The sequence below is a fragment of the Fusarium graminearum genome, chromosome 4 (assembly GCF_000240135.3).
Source record: "Fusarium graminearum PH-1 chromosome 4, whole genome shotgun sequence".
Taxonomy (NCBI): domain Eukaryota; kingdom Fungi; phylum Ascomycota; class Sordariomycetes; order Hypocreales; family Nectriaceae; genus Fusarium; species Fusarium graminearum.
The window spans coordinates 1,395,020-1,407,785 of record NC_026477.1 but is presented as its reverse complement, the minus strand read 5'-3'; the positions used below and the strand labels follow the sequence as shown (position 1 = coordinate 1,407,785).

Genomic DNA, 12,766 nt, shown 5'->3' with positions numbered 1-12,766 from the left:
TCTTCTTTTGTCAGCATACAGCTATACTGTCTCGAACTCTACCGAACAACGTTGCTCTTCCCATCAGATCCACACGAGCTCAGACCCCTGTTGCGCTATTGCGAGTCTCGTCTTGCTCCAGCCTGAGCTATCCCTAGCTTCGACTTTTCCCGTTCGAAATCTAATAGGATAACTGTTTGGCAATCATGGTTTCTGACGAGCACTTCGAGATGTGCTTGCCTGTCCTGCAGGATGCCACATTGGAAGACGAGGACAAAACAGACAGGTTGGAGGAGCTCTTCCGCAAGGAGACCAATCTCACCGGCACTTCTCTTGACAATGCAATATTGGATGCCCTCTGGCGCTATCGCGATAGCGGAGGCTCATCAGCATCGCCGCCTCCCATAAGACCGGCAATACTGCGACGTCCCTCTCCTGCCTCCTGGCGTGGCTCACCAACACCCATGTCGGGCTCTCCAAGGCTCGCCGTGAGCCCCCTTGCTCCACCAGGATTTGTTCCATCAACCTTTGGCAGGACTATATCCTCGACAGTCTCACCATTCTCCTCGCCCCGCGCTTCACCGCGCATGGCTCTGGCAACACCTGTCATTCCTCATAGTCCAAACCTGAATGCATACGAATTTGCGAGTGATCCAACCCCTGCCACCGAGATCTTGGGAGAATACCAGACCGAGAACGTTGAATGGCTTGTTAGCGATGATGCTGCTAGTGTAACTTCGTCTGTCAGCACCCCAAGCGCCCTGAATGCTGCTGCCCCGGAGTTCTCCTCCATGACGGCGCAGTCAGCCGATATGTCTCCATACGACATGCTGCGTTCCATCCTCGGACAGACCAAGACGGACGATGAGATCGAAGCTGCTCTGGCACAGAATGGCTACGATCTCAGCGCGACCATTGTCTCATTTATGGAGAGTCAGACCGGAGATAATCAACCGGGTGGTGTTTCACTGGAGGAACCCAAAAATGTCTTGATTGGAAAGTCGGTCGACCGTCCTTCTACACCTCTTGGACAACAAAAGTCTGGGGTTATCTGCAAGTTCTACATGTCCACCGGGCAGTGCTTGCGTGCCGATTGTAGATTCAGTCACGATCTCAGTAATCACTTGTGCAAGTAAGTATTTATAAACTATTCTTTCAGGAAACATAAGGCTAATAGTCCATTTTAGATATTGGGTAATGGGCAATTGCTTGGCTGGAGAGACATGCATCTTTTCGCACGATCCTGCCAAACTTATGAACAAGCTTGCGCTCGATGGCGCCAGCACGCCACCATCAAAACAAGGGGGCTTGCAGCTAGGAGATCTTAACTCGTTCCCCTCGCTCCGACCTGGCACCCCAGACCATTTGAGTGGGTTTGCTGGTAGCAACAGCTTTCCAGGCGTAGGAATAACACCGCCACCAGGCTTGAAGCATTTCCAGGGAACTGCCAGTCCTCGTGCCCGATCTCGTCCTGGCAGTCGGCATCAGCCCAGGGAGCCTGATATCTCGGCACCTGCTCTGGATGACAATGATGCATTTCCTTCGCTAGGTTCTGCTTCCATGAAGCAGGGCAAGAAGCATCACGGCAAGCGAGGCGGACATGGTCACGGACATAAGGAGAACATGGCCCCCAATTCACTAGCCGATATTGTTAAGATGTCACCCTCTCCCACCCCTGTTCGTCCTGAACTTAAGAAAATGGGACGTAACGGAAGCTCAACAGTTGCACGAAATGGAGAGAACAGTCCTGCTGCTCAAGCAATCCCTAGTCCCAAGCATGTCCCGTGGTTGGAGACTGGTGAGCGTGCCAATAAGGCATATTTGAAGGCGCGCCAAGAAGCTCTCAAGCATGGCGGCCTTCGCAACAAGTTTCTGCAAAGGTATGTTTTCTCGGTGGAAGAAAAAATTGTAATGCATAGGCTGACTCGATATTATAGCGCTGCGCAGGCATGGAATCGCAATGACGCCAGGGCTGCCAAGGCGCTCAGCCTGCGAGGACAAAGCGAGAACGACCTTATGCGCAAGGCTCATCGTGAAGCCGCAAGGGAATTGTACGAAGAACGTAACAAGGACAACTCCCAAGGCCTTGAGCTATATGTCGACCTTCATGGTCTCCATCCTGAGGAGGCAGTCGAGTATCTCGAAAAGATTCTGATGGAAAACAGCCGAGAATCGCAGCCCATTTATGCCATCACAGGTTCTGGACACCATAGTAAGAACGGCAAGGACAAGGTTGGCAGAGCGGTCCGCAACTTTCTCAACGAGTGGAGGTATGCGTATCGCGAATTTTCGGTCCCTGGAGACCGTAACAACATGGGAGGCATTCTCGGAATCGATGCTCGCAGCTGGGACAAGTCCCTCGCAAAGGACGGGGAGGGCGAGGACGATAAGCAAGAGGTGGATATCCTGAGTCAGGGCGTCGAAATCGGCGACGGCAAGGTCAGGCTCTTGGTGCGTGATCCGCCCAAGGGTCCTAGCGGTCGTCGATGACGATGCAAGACTAAAATAGAAGAAAGCAGTAAAATCAGACACAGTTCTATAACAAGCTGTATATTTTTATGTGATTGTCCACTGTAGTGTCTCAAGAGCTTGATAACTGACCTAATGTCCACCATCAGCCTCGTCTTACTTGTAACGAACAAGGTTGTGGCGAATAAGGTAAGAAACGACCGAGTTTATTTTACAATCTAACACAACTCGCCCCATCTCAGTTAAGGCCTGGTTTAATGGTTTATTAAAGACGGTATATTTCTCCGCTATGATATGTTGAGTAAAGCTCAGAGGCTGTAGTTACATACCTTATAACGCTGCATGTTTCGAGTCTGATAGACGTCTCTGTCTAGGTACTAGACGGAACAGGCATAGTGATATGCTTGGTGGGGCCGCTCCTGCATGGGATTGCTGACACTAGCAACGTCATGTACCTTGCGTACGACCCCAAAGACGACGGAAAGTATAGCTTTAAACGACATACATCGCCAAAGGATCTCCCTTAAAAACATCATCAAATCCGATAAAGTACATTGGCAAGCCACATTCCGAGCTTCGATAATCGATACAAATTACGAGCCTCTTCATACATAACCCTTGCGCTCCTCAATTGTACCGCTACAGCCTCATTTCCATCCGCGCGTTCCGAATCTTACATACCTACACCAGAATCTAGACATGGCCACATAGTTTATATCATCACAACTCGAACATAACTGCAAGCGGAACCCTCCTCAGACCGAACATGCCTGCGGACTATAACTCGGCCGCCCGGGCCCTCGCGCTCTCTCCGGATCGCGGCTCCTCTCCCTCGCCAACCCGGCCGCCCTGGTCCGCCACATCGTCGAGCCGCCGTCTATCGAATCCCCTCATGGGCCGTCGTCGTGCGAGCAGTGGTTATGCTGGTGGGGGGAGAACAAGCTTCGTGCGCCGCATTTGGGGTTCGGTCAATTTGCTCGGCGAGCAGGTCTTCAAGGTGTATTTGCGCCTGTCGCCTCTTCAAAGGATCCTCGCCCTTGCAGGCGTTGTAGCTCTGGGTGTACTTGGCATTCTGGCAATAGTATACTCGCATGTCTTTTTCAAATGGCTCGAACCGAAAGCTGAAGCGTGGCGCGCTCTTCCGGGCGGTTGGATACTGGCTTTCCTTCTCGTCTTTGTCACTTCATTCCCGCCAATTGTTGGATACTCGACCGCCAGCACCATCGCGGGCTTCGTCTACGGATTTCCATTGGGTTGGCCCATTGTGGCATCAGGATGCACAGCTGGCGCTCTTTGTGCGTTCCTAGCCAGCAGGACCGTCTTGAGCAAGTACGTTGATCGCATGGTTGGTCAGGATCACCGTTTTGTTGCCCTAGGCCAAGTCCTGCGCCAGGAGGGTATTTGGTATCTTACCGGCATTCGATTCTGTCCCCTGCCATTCAGTCTGAGCAATGGCTTTCTCGCTACCATTCCTAGTATTACACCGCTAGCGTTTACGATCTCTACAGCTCTTTCAAGGTGCGTCCAGAAATTGTACTCAATGTTACACATGCTAATTAGCCTATAGCCCCAAGCTTCTCGTCCACGTTTTTATTGGTAGTCGACTCGCTCTCCTAGCTGAAAAGGGCGATAAGATGTCCGCCGGTAGCAAAGCGATTAACTACCTCAGCATGCTTCTTGGTGGCGCTGTTGGTCTTATTGTAGGCCTTGTCATCTACAGACGCACCATGGCCAGAGCTGAAGAGCTTGCCCAGCAAGAAGGGTTGGACCCTGCTGGCGCATCCGTCGAAGCGGGCGAAGCTGGCTACGTAGACTCCGATAACTCACCTCTCATGGATCCCGAGGATGCAGCTGTCCTTATGTCGGATGACGATATCTCGCTATGGGAACGGGATGACACCGAGGGCAGGTATCATGATGAGGATGAGGATGAAGATGATCAAGACGAAGATACAAATAAGAGAGGGAATCAAAGGGCTTGAGATGACATCTATTAGGGAGACTTTGCGCATATTTGGCAATGGCAAGGAATATTGGGTTACGTTTTATTCTTAGTCTTATGGATTAGACGGCGTTCTGGATGTTTTACAATAGGTCACAGCTTCTTACTCAGTGAAATCAGGGAATGATAGAAAAAATGATGATACATAAAGCAATTGTTTGTGCTATAAGAGCCAGGTTTGGATATCACGTCGCTGTACTGGAATCAAAGTTTGCAATCAATGTTACTTGCATTGCAGCTCTCTTGCGGCTGCTTCATACCATTCAAATTCAGACATCGCTAGCATCCCAATAAATCAAATGCGCCAACGCCTTCGCTTATGCATTCTTCTTTTGATGCAAACTGAAAAATAAAAACATTGCCAATACTATGGATGGAATCACTGATTCCCTCTGTATTGGTTCATAAACTGCATCGCCTGTTCCATCGGATAGCCAATAAATACAGGCCCCGTGAAAATCATCTGTGGTCCGTTGCCTGTCCCCTTGATCATGTCGGGGTTGATGAAAGTAGGTTGAGGTGGTGTTGTGTGTTGATGGAGTGGTGGAGGAGGACCGTTTTCTTCCTTGGTGGGCGAGAGAGATCGGGGGTGTTCCGGTCCTTGGTGCGAGATGTGTACTGATGATGCATCATGGTTCGACGGCATAGATATGCCCATAGCAGCCAGCTTTGTGTGGTCGAAGGGGCATTTGCCAGGCATGTTTTTGGTAGATTCTTGGGCGCTGGGTGTGGTTTGAGCTGAGACTGGCATACAAACTGGCGCCGGTGGTGGTGACATAGGTTGATCATCGCCCTGACCCGAAAGTTCATAGACTGGAATCGATATTCCCCATGGTCTACTAGGGGACTCCCCTACTCGCACCTCCTTGAGTGGTCGATCGAAGTGACTTTGTCGGTCCCCATCCTCCTGGGTTGGTACCTGAGTGTGGTCGGGATCTGAGTTTACGCTAACAGCTTGTGCCCAGTTCTCAACCCTCTCGTTAGAAGGCTGGGCGACATCACTTGGTCGGTTCGGATCGTCCTCTGCTTCAGGCAACATGGGTGCATGCAACTGGCCCAAGCCCTCAATCATGCTCACAATGTCGCCATATTTAGAATCTATCTTCTTCTGATCTTCGTCACGCTGGTACCGGCGGAGGCAAACTTCATGGCTGCGAGGGAGTTCATGCTTATGCGTCTCGACATAGTGGGCGATCTCCTGTGCAGAGTGCTTATCCATGTAGCGGATGGGACACTTGATGGCTGAGGACACATTTGTTCGAGCTTGCTGAGATGCAGATTCTTCGTACATGGCTGCGCAGATGGGGTCCGCCGAGTGGTGCGGAGTGGTGTCCTGCGCATCATCATCGTGGGCCCCAGAGCCGCTGGCCGTGGCGGGCTTGGAGAACGGGCATTGAAGATGGCCCTTCTTTCCTTGGACCGTGAAGTCTTGTTCTAGCGCGGTCGACATGGAGGTGGCTACGTGGGAAAGTTGCGACTCAGTCTCGCGGCTAGAGGCAGTGGTTTTACTCGCTTCACCAAGCGAGGCGAGCTGATTAGCTACTCGACGTCCGTCACGGATGACGAGGGCAAGCTGATGTTGGGAGCCGGAGCTGTACGAGCTTGGCAGAGGTAGAGGAACAGGTAATGAATTATCAAGAGGTGTATTTGGAGGTATCTGGAGCTTAGCCAGGGTATCGGCTATTTCAGGTGCGGCCGGAGCATATTTGTCAGCCAGATATTGGAACTGTTTTTGGTTTCGAGTTAGCGACAAATCCATGGTATGTTTTCTTTGAAGTGAAGAGTAAACAATGATAGTGTCATGCATCAGAAAATGTAGTTTGTCAATCTCGGCATCAGGTTCATTCAGCCTGATGCTCTTGATCTAGAGCTAAGATAATCATCATATTGACTTGGGAGGGGAAGACGCTCAACAGCTCCGCTCCGGTATCGCCGAAACGATGTTTGGAGCTTGCGCGGCCAAGGAAGAGAGCAAAGGGGAAAGCCGGGCTGTGTGACAGTGTCGAGGGCCACTAGGGAAATATGCAGTGTTGGTTTTCTTACCTGTTCATGAGCAAAGCGTAACTTGTGCTCCAAGACAGTCTTTCGATCTGTCAAGGTCTGAACTTCATCAGCAAGGGCGTTGAAAGCATCTGCCAACGTATGCGCAAGATGAAGATATGCCATGCCCTTGGCTGTGAGTTGTTATGGGAAGGAAGAAAGAAAAAGAAAGTAAATAGAAAGAGGAAGGGAGCCAATATTTATTGGAAGAGAAGGAAAACGGAAGAGATTTGCGAGATCCAGAACGCAAAGCTGTTGCTGGAGCAAGGCAACATCAAAGTGGGGAGGACAGCGAGAGTCGGATAATGATTGGTTTGATCTGGTCTTTTATGCTGTTAGTGGATGTGATGGGTGGGTATGCACCTAAAAGTTAGGGTCCGTTTAGAGGATGCGGTGCCCGTGCCCGCTGCCTGGCTTTATGAGCTACCTACGATCGATGGTTTGTTGATTTTTAGCCGCGAATCGACTCGGATCTTAAAGCGTATCTATGAACCGCAGTTGATTCAAGATTAAGACATTATGATGGCACTTTGACAGAATGCAGCATATGTACTGCAGTTTTCAAGACAACACTTACAATATTTGACACATGCAGCTTGATCATGATCAATGTCTCAAAATAGTCTTCAAAAGTTACAGACACTAAGACATCGGCGGTTTGATTGTGGAGCTATTGGAGATAAGCACCACCAGCCGAGGCATGGGCTTACCCTGTATGTTCGAGCACCATTATTCTGTCATTGAGATAGACCACATATTTATTTGTTGGCGCATCTTGGAACATATCATTGAGAATGAACTGCCCGATATGTATGTATTCATTCTTCCATGAACTTGCATATGTAATCTAGGGCGCTATATCTGTTTGCTGCACTGTTGACACCGAAAGACTATAAATCGTAGTGCAACAATTTACAAGCTGATATCACTTGTTATGCCAGTTTCAAGCGTTTGTTTGTATGAAATAAAACATGGAAGAACCATATCATTGATCTGTCTGACCTCCCTAGAGTTATTCTAAATTATCTATATTGCCAAAATTGGCAGCAATGGGCAGGTGCTCGGTTGATAAGAACAGCATGTGTCTACATGGCCTAACAACCCCGCCATCACCCAGGGCCAATTCTATCATCAGCATCATCTTTCTTCGTTCTTACCGACATTATGTCTACACCCAATATCTTATCTATTCCTTCTGCGGAGATCATTAGCAGCAAATCTCACATCCTGCCAGGCCAATTGCACGTTACGGAGTTCTTCTTCAAAGTCCCTCTCGACTATACGGATTCTGACAGCGGTATATGCACCAAGCTGTTTGCTCGCCGAGTCAGAAAGCATGATGTTCCCATCTTCCCACCCGATGACGATGATAACGAAAAAAAGCCCAAGTACGAAAATGGGGAGGCTCCCAAACCATACATGGTCTATCTCGAGGGCGGCCCCGGCTTTGGCAACCGTGAGCCACAGGACCATCCCCTTACCAGTCACGCTTTGGCAAGGGGATACCAACTTCTTCTGCTCGACCATCGTGGTGTTGGGCTGAGTTCCCCAGTGTCTGCCGAGGTACTCAGGCAGTTTTCCCCAGACGTCCAAACACGTGCCAACTTTCTCGGCCTCATGCGTCAAGATAACACGGTTCGTGACTGTGAAGCTGTCCGCAAGTGCCTTACCGCCTCCTGGCCTGCTTCCAAGCAGGCATGGTCCATTTTTGGACAATCTTATGGAGGATTTGTTTCCTTATCCTACCTTTCGATGCACCCAGAGGCCCTGCGCGAAGTCTTTCTCACTGGCGGACTGGCCCCGGTGGGTAAGAAGCCTGATACAGTGTATGAGGCTACTTTTCGCAGGGTCATGGAACGCAATGAGCAATACTATGAGAAGTTCCCAGAAGATGTAGAAAATGTCCGTCAAATTGCTGGTTTTATCGAAAGCCAAGGAGGGAAAGTCCCGTTACCCTCAGGAGGCGTCCTTACAGTCCCCCGACTCTTGACTATGGGCATCTCCTTTGGAGGACACGGAGGCTTCGATTCAGTCCACTCAACAATTTTGACACTGAAAACATCTCTGGATTTCTTCGGTTTCTTTAACAGAGCATCTCTGGTACCACTAGAAGGCGTGATCCCCTTTGATACTAACATCATTTATGCCATTCTCCACGAGGCCATCTATTGTGATGGTCCTGGCGTAGCATCGCGCTGGTCAGCAAATGGTGTTGGTAAATCTCTCGAAGCCTTTAGCTGGCTTAACAGCGACTTCTCTACTGCTTCAACCAGTGGACCTCTTTACTTTTCTGGTGAAATGGTATTTCCTTTTCACTTTGAGACGTACCCTGAGCTTCAAATGCTTCGCGAGGAGGCTGAACTGATAGCCAACCGCGAGGACTGGCCTGCACTATACGACCAGGAGAAGCTCCGCAAGAACAAGGTTCCTGTATATGCTGCATCGTACGTCGAGGACATGTATGTCGACTACGACTTTGCCAAAGACACAGCCAAGCTCGTCAAGGGTACAAAGACCTTTGAGACGAACGTCATGTACCACTCAGCTTTGAGGGCAAAAGCAGATGAGGTTTTGCATCAGCTTTTTAGCCTGAGAGATGATGTTATTGATTAGATGGTATGTACGGCTGTACATAACTAGGGCAAATGCCTCTACCACGAATGAATGATGAATTGACGGATATGGAACTTATTCCCCCTTCAGAAATCATAGCCTCTGACGCCTCTACGGTTGCTGATTGTTCACTGTGATACTCGAACCCTCCTTTCGCCCGTGATAGTACCAGCCTACTGGGTAGCAGGAAAGTTGACCTCCTAAGTCTTAGGTTACAAAAACAAACAGCCTAAAGAGCGGAGCCTAAGTAGTATAAGCTGATCTAATGATTCCGTCTCTTATGGTTTCAGCGGCCAATTTTTCTGATACCCTGAGGCCAGCATAAACTCTGGATAAAAGTACATTCGGTCTAAAAATCAACTTACCACACTTAGTGGTGACGGTTGGGCCTGCTGTGTGCAGGTGGACGTCGTCCTAGATGCTGCAGCTCATCCTCATAGGCCGAAGTATGAGTAGCCTCCATCGAAGGTAGATCCGCCATTGGCTGAGAATGCCTCATAACGGTCTCTCTCAAGATAGTAGCAGCCAGCTCCGGATTACTCACTAGGAACTCGCTTGTTTCCTCGGGATAGCGCTTCCATAGCAGTGGCTGTAGAAAACCCACACGTGCCATGACCATCTTGAGCAGCTCGTCCACTTCTGGAACGCTGCGGTAGAGTTTCCTGCATAGATGCATCATATCCGGCTGTGCAGCATCCCAGCCTGCCGTCTCGAGCATATCGACACATGAGCGCATCACAGTCTTTCGGAAGTCATCCATGAGGAAACGGTTTGCGCAGATGTAGACGTCGAGATGGAGCTCATATGCCAGAAACCACGTCCGTAGATCCTCGCCTGTGATGCGCTCAGGTTGTCCTTGCAGAGATGCCAATGTAGCCATCGCAGAAGGAGGGATCATGGCCCCAGGAGGTGGCATACCACGCCTGGGCCCTGCTCGAACATAAGGTAAAGGCACATGGCTGTTGACGTCGCGAGACCGATTGGCGCCGCACTGCCAACATCTCGTGAAATCACGCCTTGCGAGGCACCGAGGACAAGGGCATCCAGGTCGATGGCGGCCTGGTTGCTTATCCTGACCCTCGTCGAGGTCGGTAGCTCTAGCTTGTCGTCGACGTCGACGGCGCCATGAAGAATTCGATGTTCCTGAGCTGGAACTACTGCTTGATGAGCTCGAATCTGAGGCTTCCGCTTGTTCTGAGGCTACTTCAACAGCTTTGCCTTTGTCGACATCGGCTTCTACTTATGGATGAGCACTTGAGTTTGGAGGCATAAAAATGGATCTCTTGACTTACCCAGCACACTCGCTGCTGGTCTGATAGGCTCAAAGGTGCCTTCGTACAAGAAGGCGACTAAGAAATGGAAGACTGCAGGATCCTCCTCCGGCAAGTCAATGATTTGATCGCTTGCTTCCCTGAAATTCCCGCAAAGAGCCTTTTGAAACCACCCAGCTTGAAGAAGAATGTCTCTGTGGACCTAGAACCGACTGTCAGCCTAGTAACTCTTGAGCTGGTCGCTTTAACATACGTAAAATGTTTGGATATTATTTATAGGACCGACCCGGAGTGGTATAGGCGGACGGGAATACCGTCCATCTGCCGAACTGACCCAGAGATCCTCTGTCGTGCTGGGCACCTTGCCTTCTGTCTCATCCTGGTAATGTGTCTGTATCACGATGGGTGGAGGAACGCTTGTAGCATCAGCCGGAGTGTGTTCTGTAATGGCTGAACCAGCAGATTCGGCATTTTCGGCCATAACAACTTTATTAGAATGTCCGATTTATTGACGGGAAGCTATTGTGGTGGAAATGAGGATATCTCATGAGAAGGCGTGAGAAGCGCGAAACTAGGCTCTGGAGATGTTACTCATGCGAATTGTAGCCGGAGCAGGAAATAGGCAGGCAGACAGGCAGGCATAGCATTGACTTAGTACACGCACCACGCAGACGCAGACGTCTGCAGACCATCCCATATTGGCCTGAAACAGCCAACGGCATGTCAAACATGTGGGCGGACAATGGCTGCCAATTGCAGGCTGCAGCACCCCAACCTTTTCTTTCGGCTGACCTGCAGCGGTACAAGCGCTTGGCTGAGATAAGACATGGCCTCTAACAAGTTACGAGAGTCTGGTCTGAATTGCTAAAAGTGACTTACTAATTTCGTCTCATATGCCTCAGTATCAGACAAATCGACCGCTGGGGGCATAAGAGACATAATTATTAGGGCAGCTTATGCAGCTTAGGCTACTCATTCTTATACCTTAAGTTTTATGAGGCCAACTTTGCTGCAACCAGCGACTAATTTTCTGACACCTGCTGCCATCTAGATAGATAGTAACCAATGATTGCCAAGTTAATGCATTTATCAATTTTTATATATATATATATATATTTTTGAAACCTCATTCAGGTTTGATCCTATGGATTGTCTGGTTGATCCATCTTATAGGGCAAATTGATATCATACTAGTTACCAACTGATTGATTTCACGTAGCGCTTAAAAGTCATGCGTGAGTGGAAACACAGTTTGTGTACAGCATAAAATGATCATAGGCACCTGGATTGTTCTTCTAGGGAAAGAAAATCATTTATGAGACAATTTTGTTGCATTTCATTCTGCGTACCTATTTAGATAGATGCCTAAGTCTTCCAAGTATACCTTAGTACTCAAGCGAAGATTATAAGACAAGTCGTCTCTCAGTCAGTTCAGTAGAATATATAAACCATTTCTACCTATCTAATAATATATATATACAGCAGCTATTTATACCCAACCGTAAAAAGAGGAAAATACTAATATCCATTACCCTATCTATTTGTAGTTATCTAAAATGATATAAATGAGAAACCTTTAGTTTGATAATTCCTCTCTATTGCTTTCGTACTGATTGTATGCCTGGCAAACTGGTGACACCTCATTGATGTCACTGATTGTCTAACCCGATGATCTCAACAATTGGCTAAGAAAACCAGTTTGCCAGATACAACATGGTTTAATGTCCGATTTCTAGAAAAGTTTGCAAGTAATGACTTGGCATTCGTAGGCAGCTGACATGTATCTTGGATCGACTTCTCGCTTTCATCTCATTTCATCCCCTTTCTCATCCTCTCCCTTCGTCTTCAAAAGTCAACCATCAACAACTTTATATATGTACTCACAATTCTACTGCATCGCCAAGTTGGAAAATGCCCTTCTGATACTACCTACCTACCACTATTGTGCCGCAAAAAGAAGAATAGCAAAGTCCCATATATACAGGTTAGTGATGGCCGTGGTGATGCAGTGTCAGGTCGCTGACCTTGGAATCAGAAAAGGCACACGTGCACACATTCATTCGGTAGACAGTGCCATCTCCAAATTCATGTCGAGTGTGCACAAAAGAAGACCGGGCTGTGTCTCTACCAGGAACAGGAGAAGTCTGACAAACGGTTGAGAAACCCGAACATCGCTAGCACCACAAAACACTCTCAGTGAATATAACCTATCTATTGATACTAGATAGTGAGTTAGGCCCTACATTTCTCCCCTCCCCTTGCCTAAAATCTTAAAAGCTACCCGTTGGAGGCATAAGAGATGAAATTCCTTAGTCAATCTATGACTTTAGAATAGACTCTTAGGCTATTTATCTCTATATCCTAAAGCTAGGGGAAACCTTTCTATCACAGC

The 12,766-nt window shown here is 48.7% G+C and overlaps 4 protein-coding genes across 4 annotated transcripts; 2 read left to right on the top strand and 2 right to left on the bottom strand.

Annotated features, from left to right (window-relative positions):
- Positions 1 to 185: 185 nt before the first annotated feature.
- On the top strand, positions 186 to 4,524 carry FGSG_12995 (uncharacterized protein; the record flags this gene model as incomplete). Its single annotated transcript, XM_011328190.1, has 6 exons — positions 186 to 1,111; positions 1,167 to 1,859; positions 1,917 to 2,430; positions 2,557 to 2,637; positions 3,146 to 3,966; positions 4,016 to 4,524. 6 exons carry the CDS (start codon positions 186 to 188, stop codon positions 4,428 to 4,430), a joined length of 3,450 nt encoding a protein of 1,149 aa, XP_011326492.1. The 3' UTR covers positions 4,431 to 4,524.
- Positions 4,525 to 4,598: 74 nt separating this feature from the next.
- On the bottom strand, positions 4,599 to 7,094 carry FGSG_06837 (uncharacterized protein; the record flags this gene model as incomplete). Its single annotated transcript, XM_011328189.1, has 5 exons — positions 4,599 to 6,176; positions 6,343 to 6,462; positions 6,494 to 6,619; positions 6,922 to 6,975; positions 7,068 to 7,094. 5 exons carry the CDS (start codon positions 7,092 to 7,094, stop codon positions 4,830 to 4,832), a joined length of 1,674 nt encoding a protein of 557 aa, XP_011326491.1. The 3' UTR covers positions 4,599 to 4,829.
- Positions 7,095 to 7,654: 560 nt separating this feature from the next.
- Positions 7,655 to 9,103, top strand: FGSG_06836 (uncharacterized protein; the record flags this gene model as incomplete). Its single annotated transcript, XM_011328188.1, has 1 exon — positions 7,655 to 9,103. The coding sequence occupies one exon, from the start codon at positions 7,655 to 7,657 to the stop codon at positions 9,101 to 9,103; it is 1,449 nt and encodes a 482-aa protein (XP_011326490.1).
- Positions 9,104 to 9,997: 894 nt separating this feature from the next.
- Positions 9,998 to 10,855, bottom strand: FGSG_06835 (uncharacterized protein; the record flags this gene model as incomplete). The annotated part of the gene is made up of 3 exons (XM_011328187.1): positions 9,998 to 10,251; positions 10,396 to 10,576; positions 10,709 to 10,855. The coding sequence occupies 3 exons, from the start codon at positions 10,853 to 10,855 to the stop codon at positions 9,998 to 10,000; spliced, it is 582 nt and encodes a 193-aa protein (XP_011326489.1).
- Between the last annotated feature and the right edge of the window lie 1,911 nt (positions 10,856 to 12,766).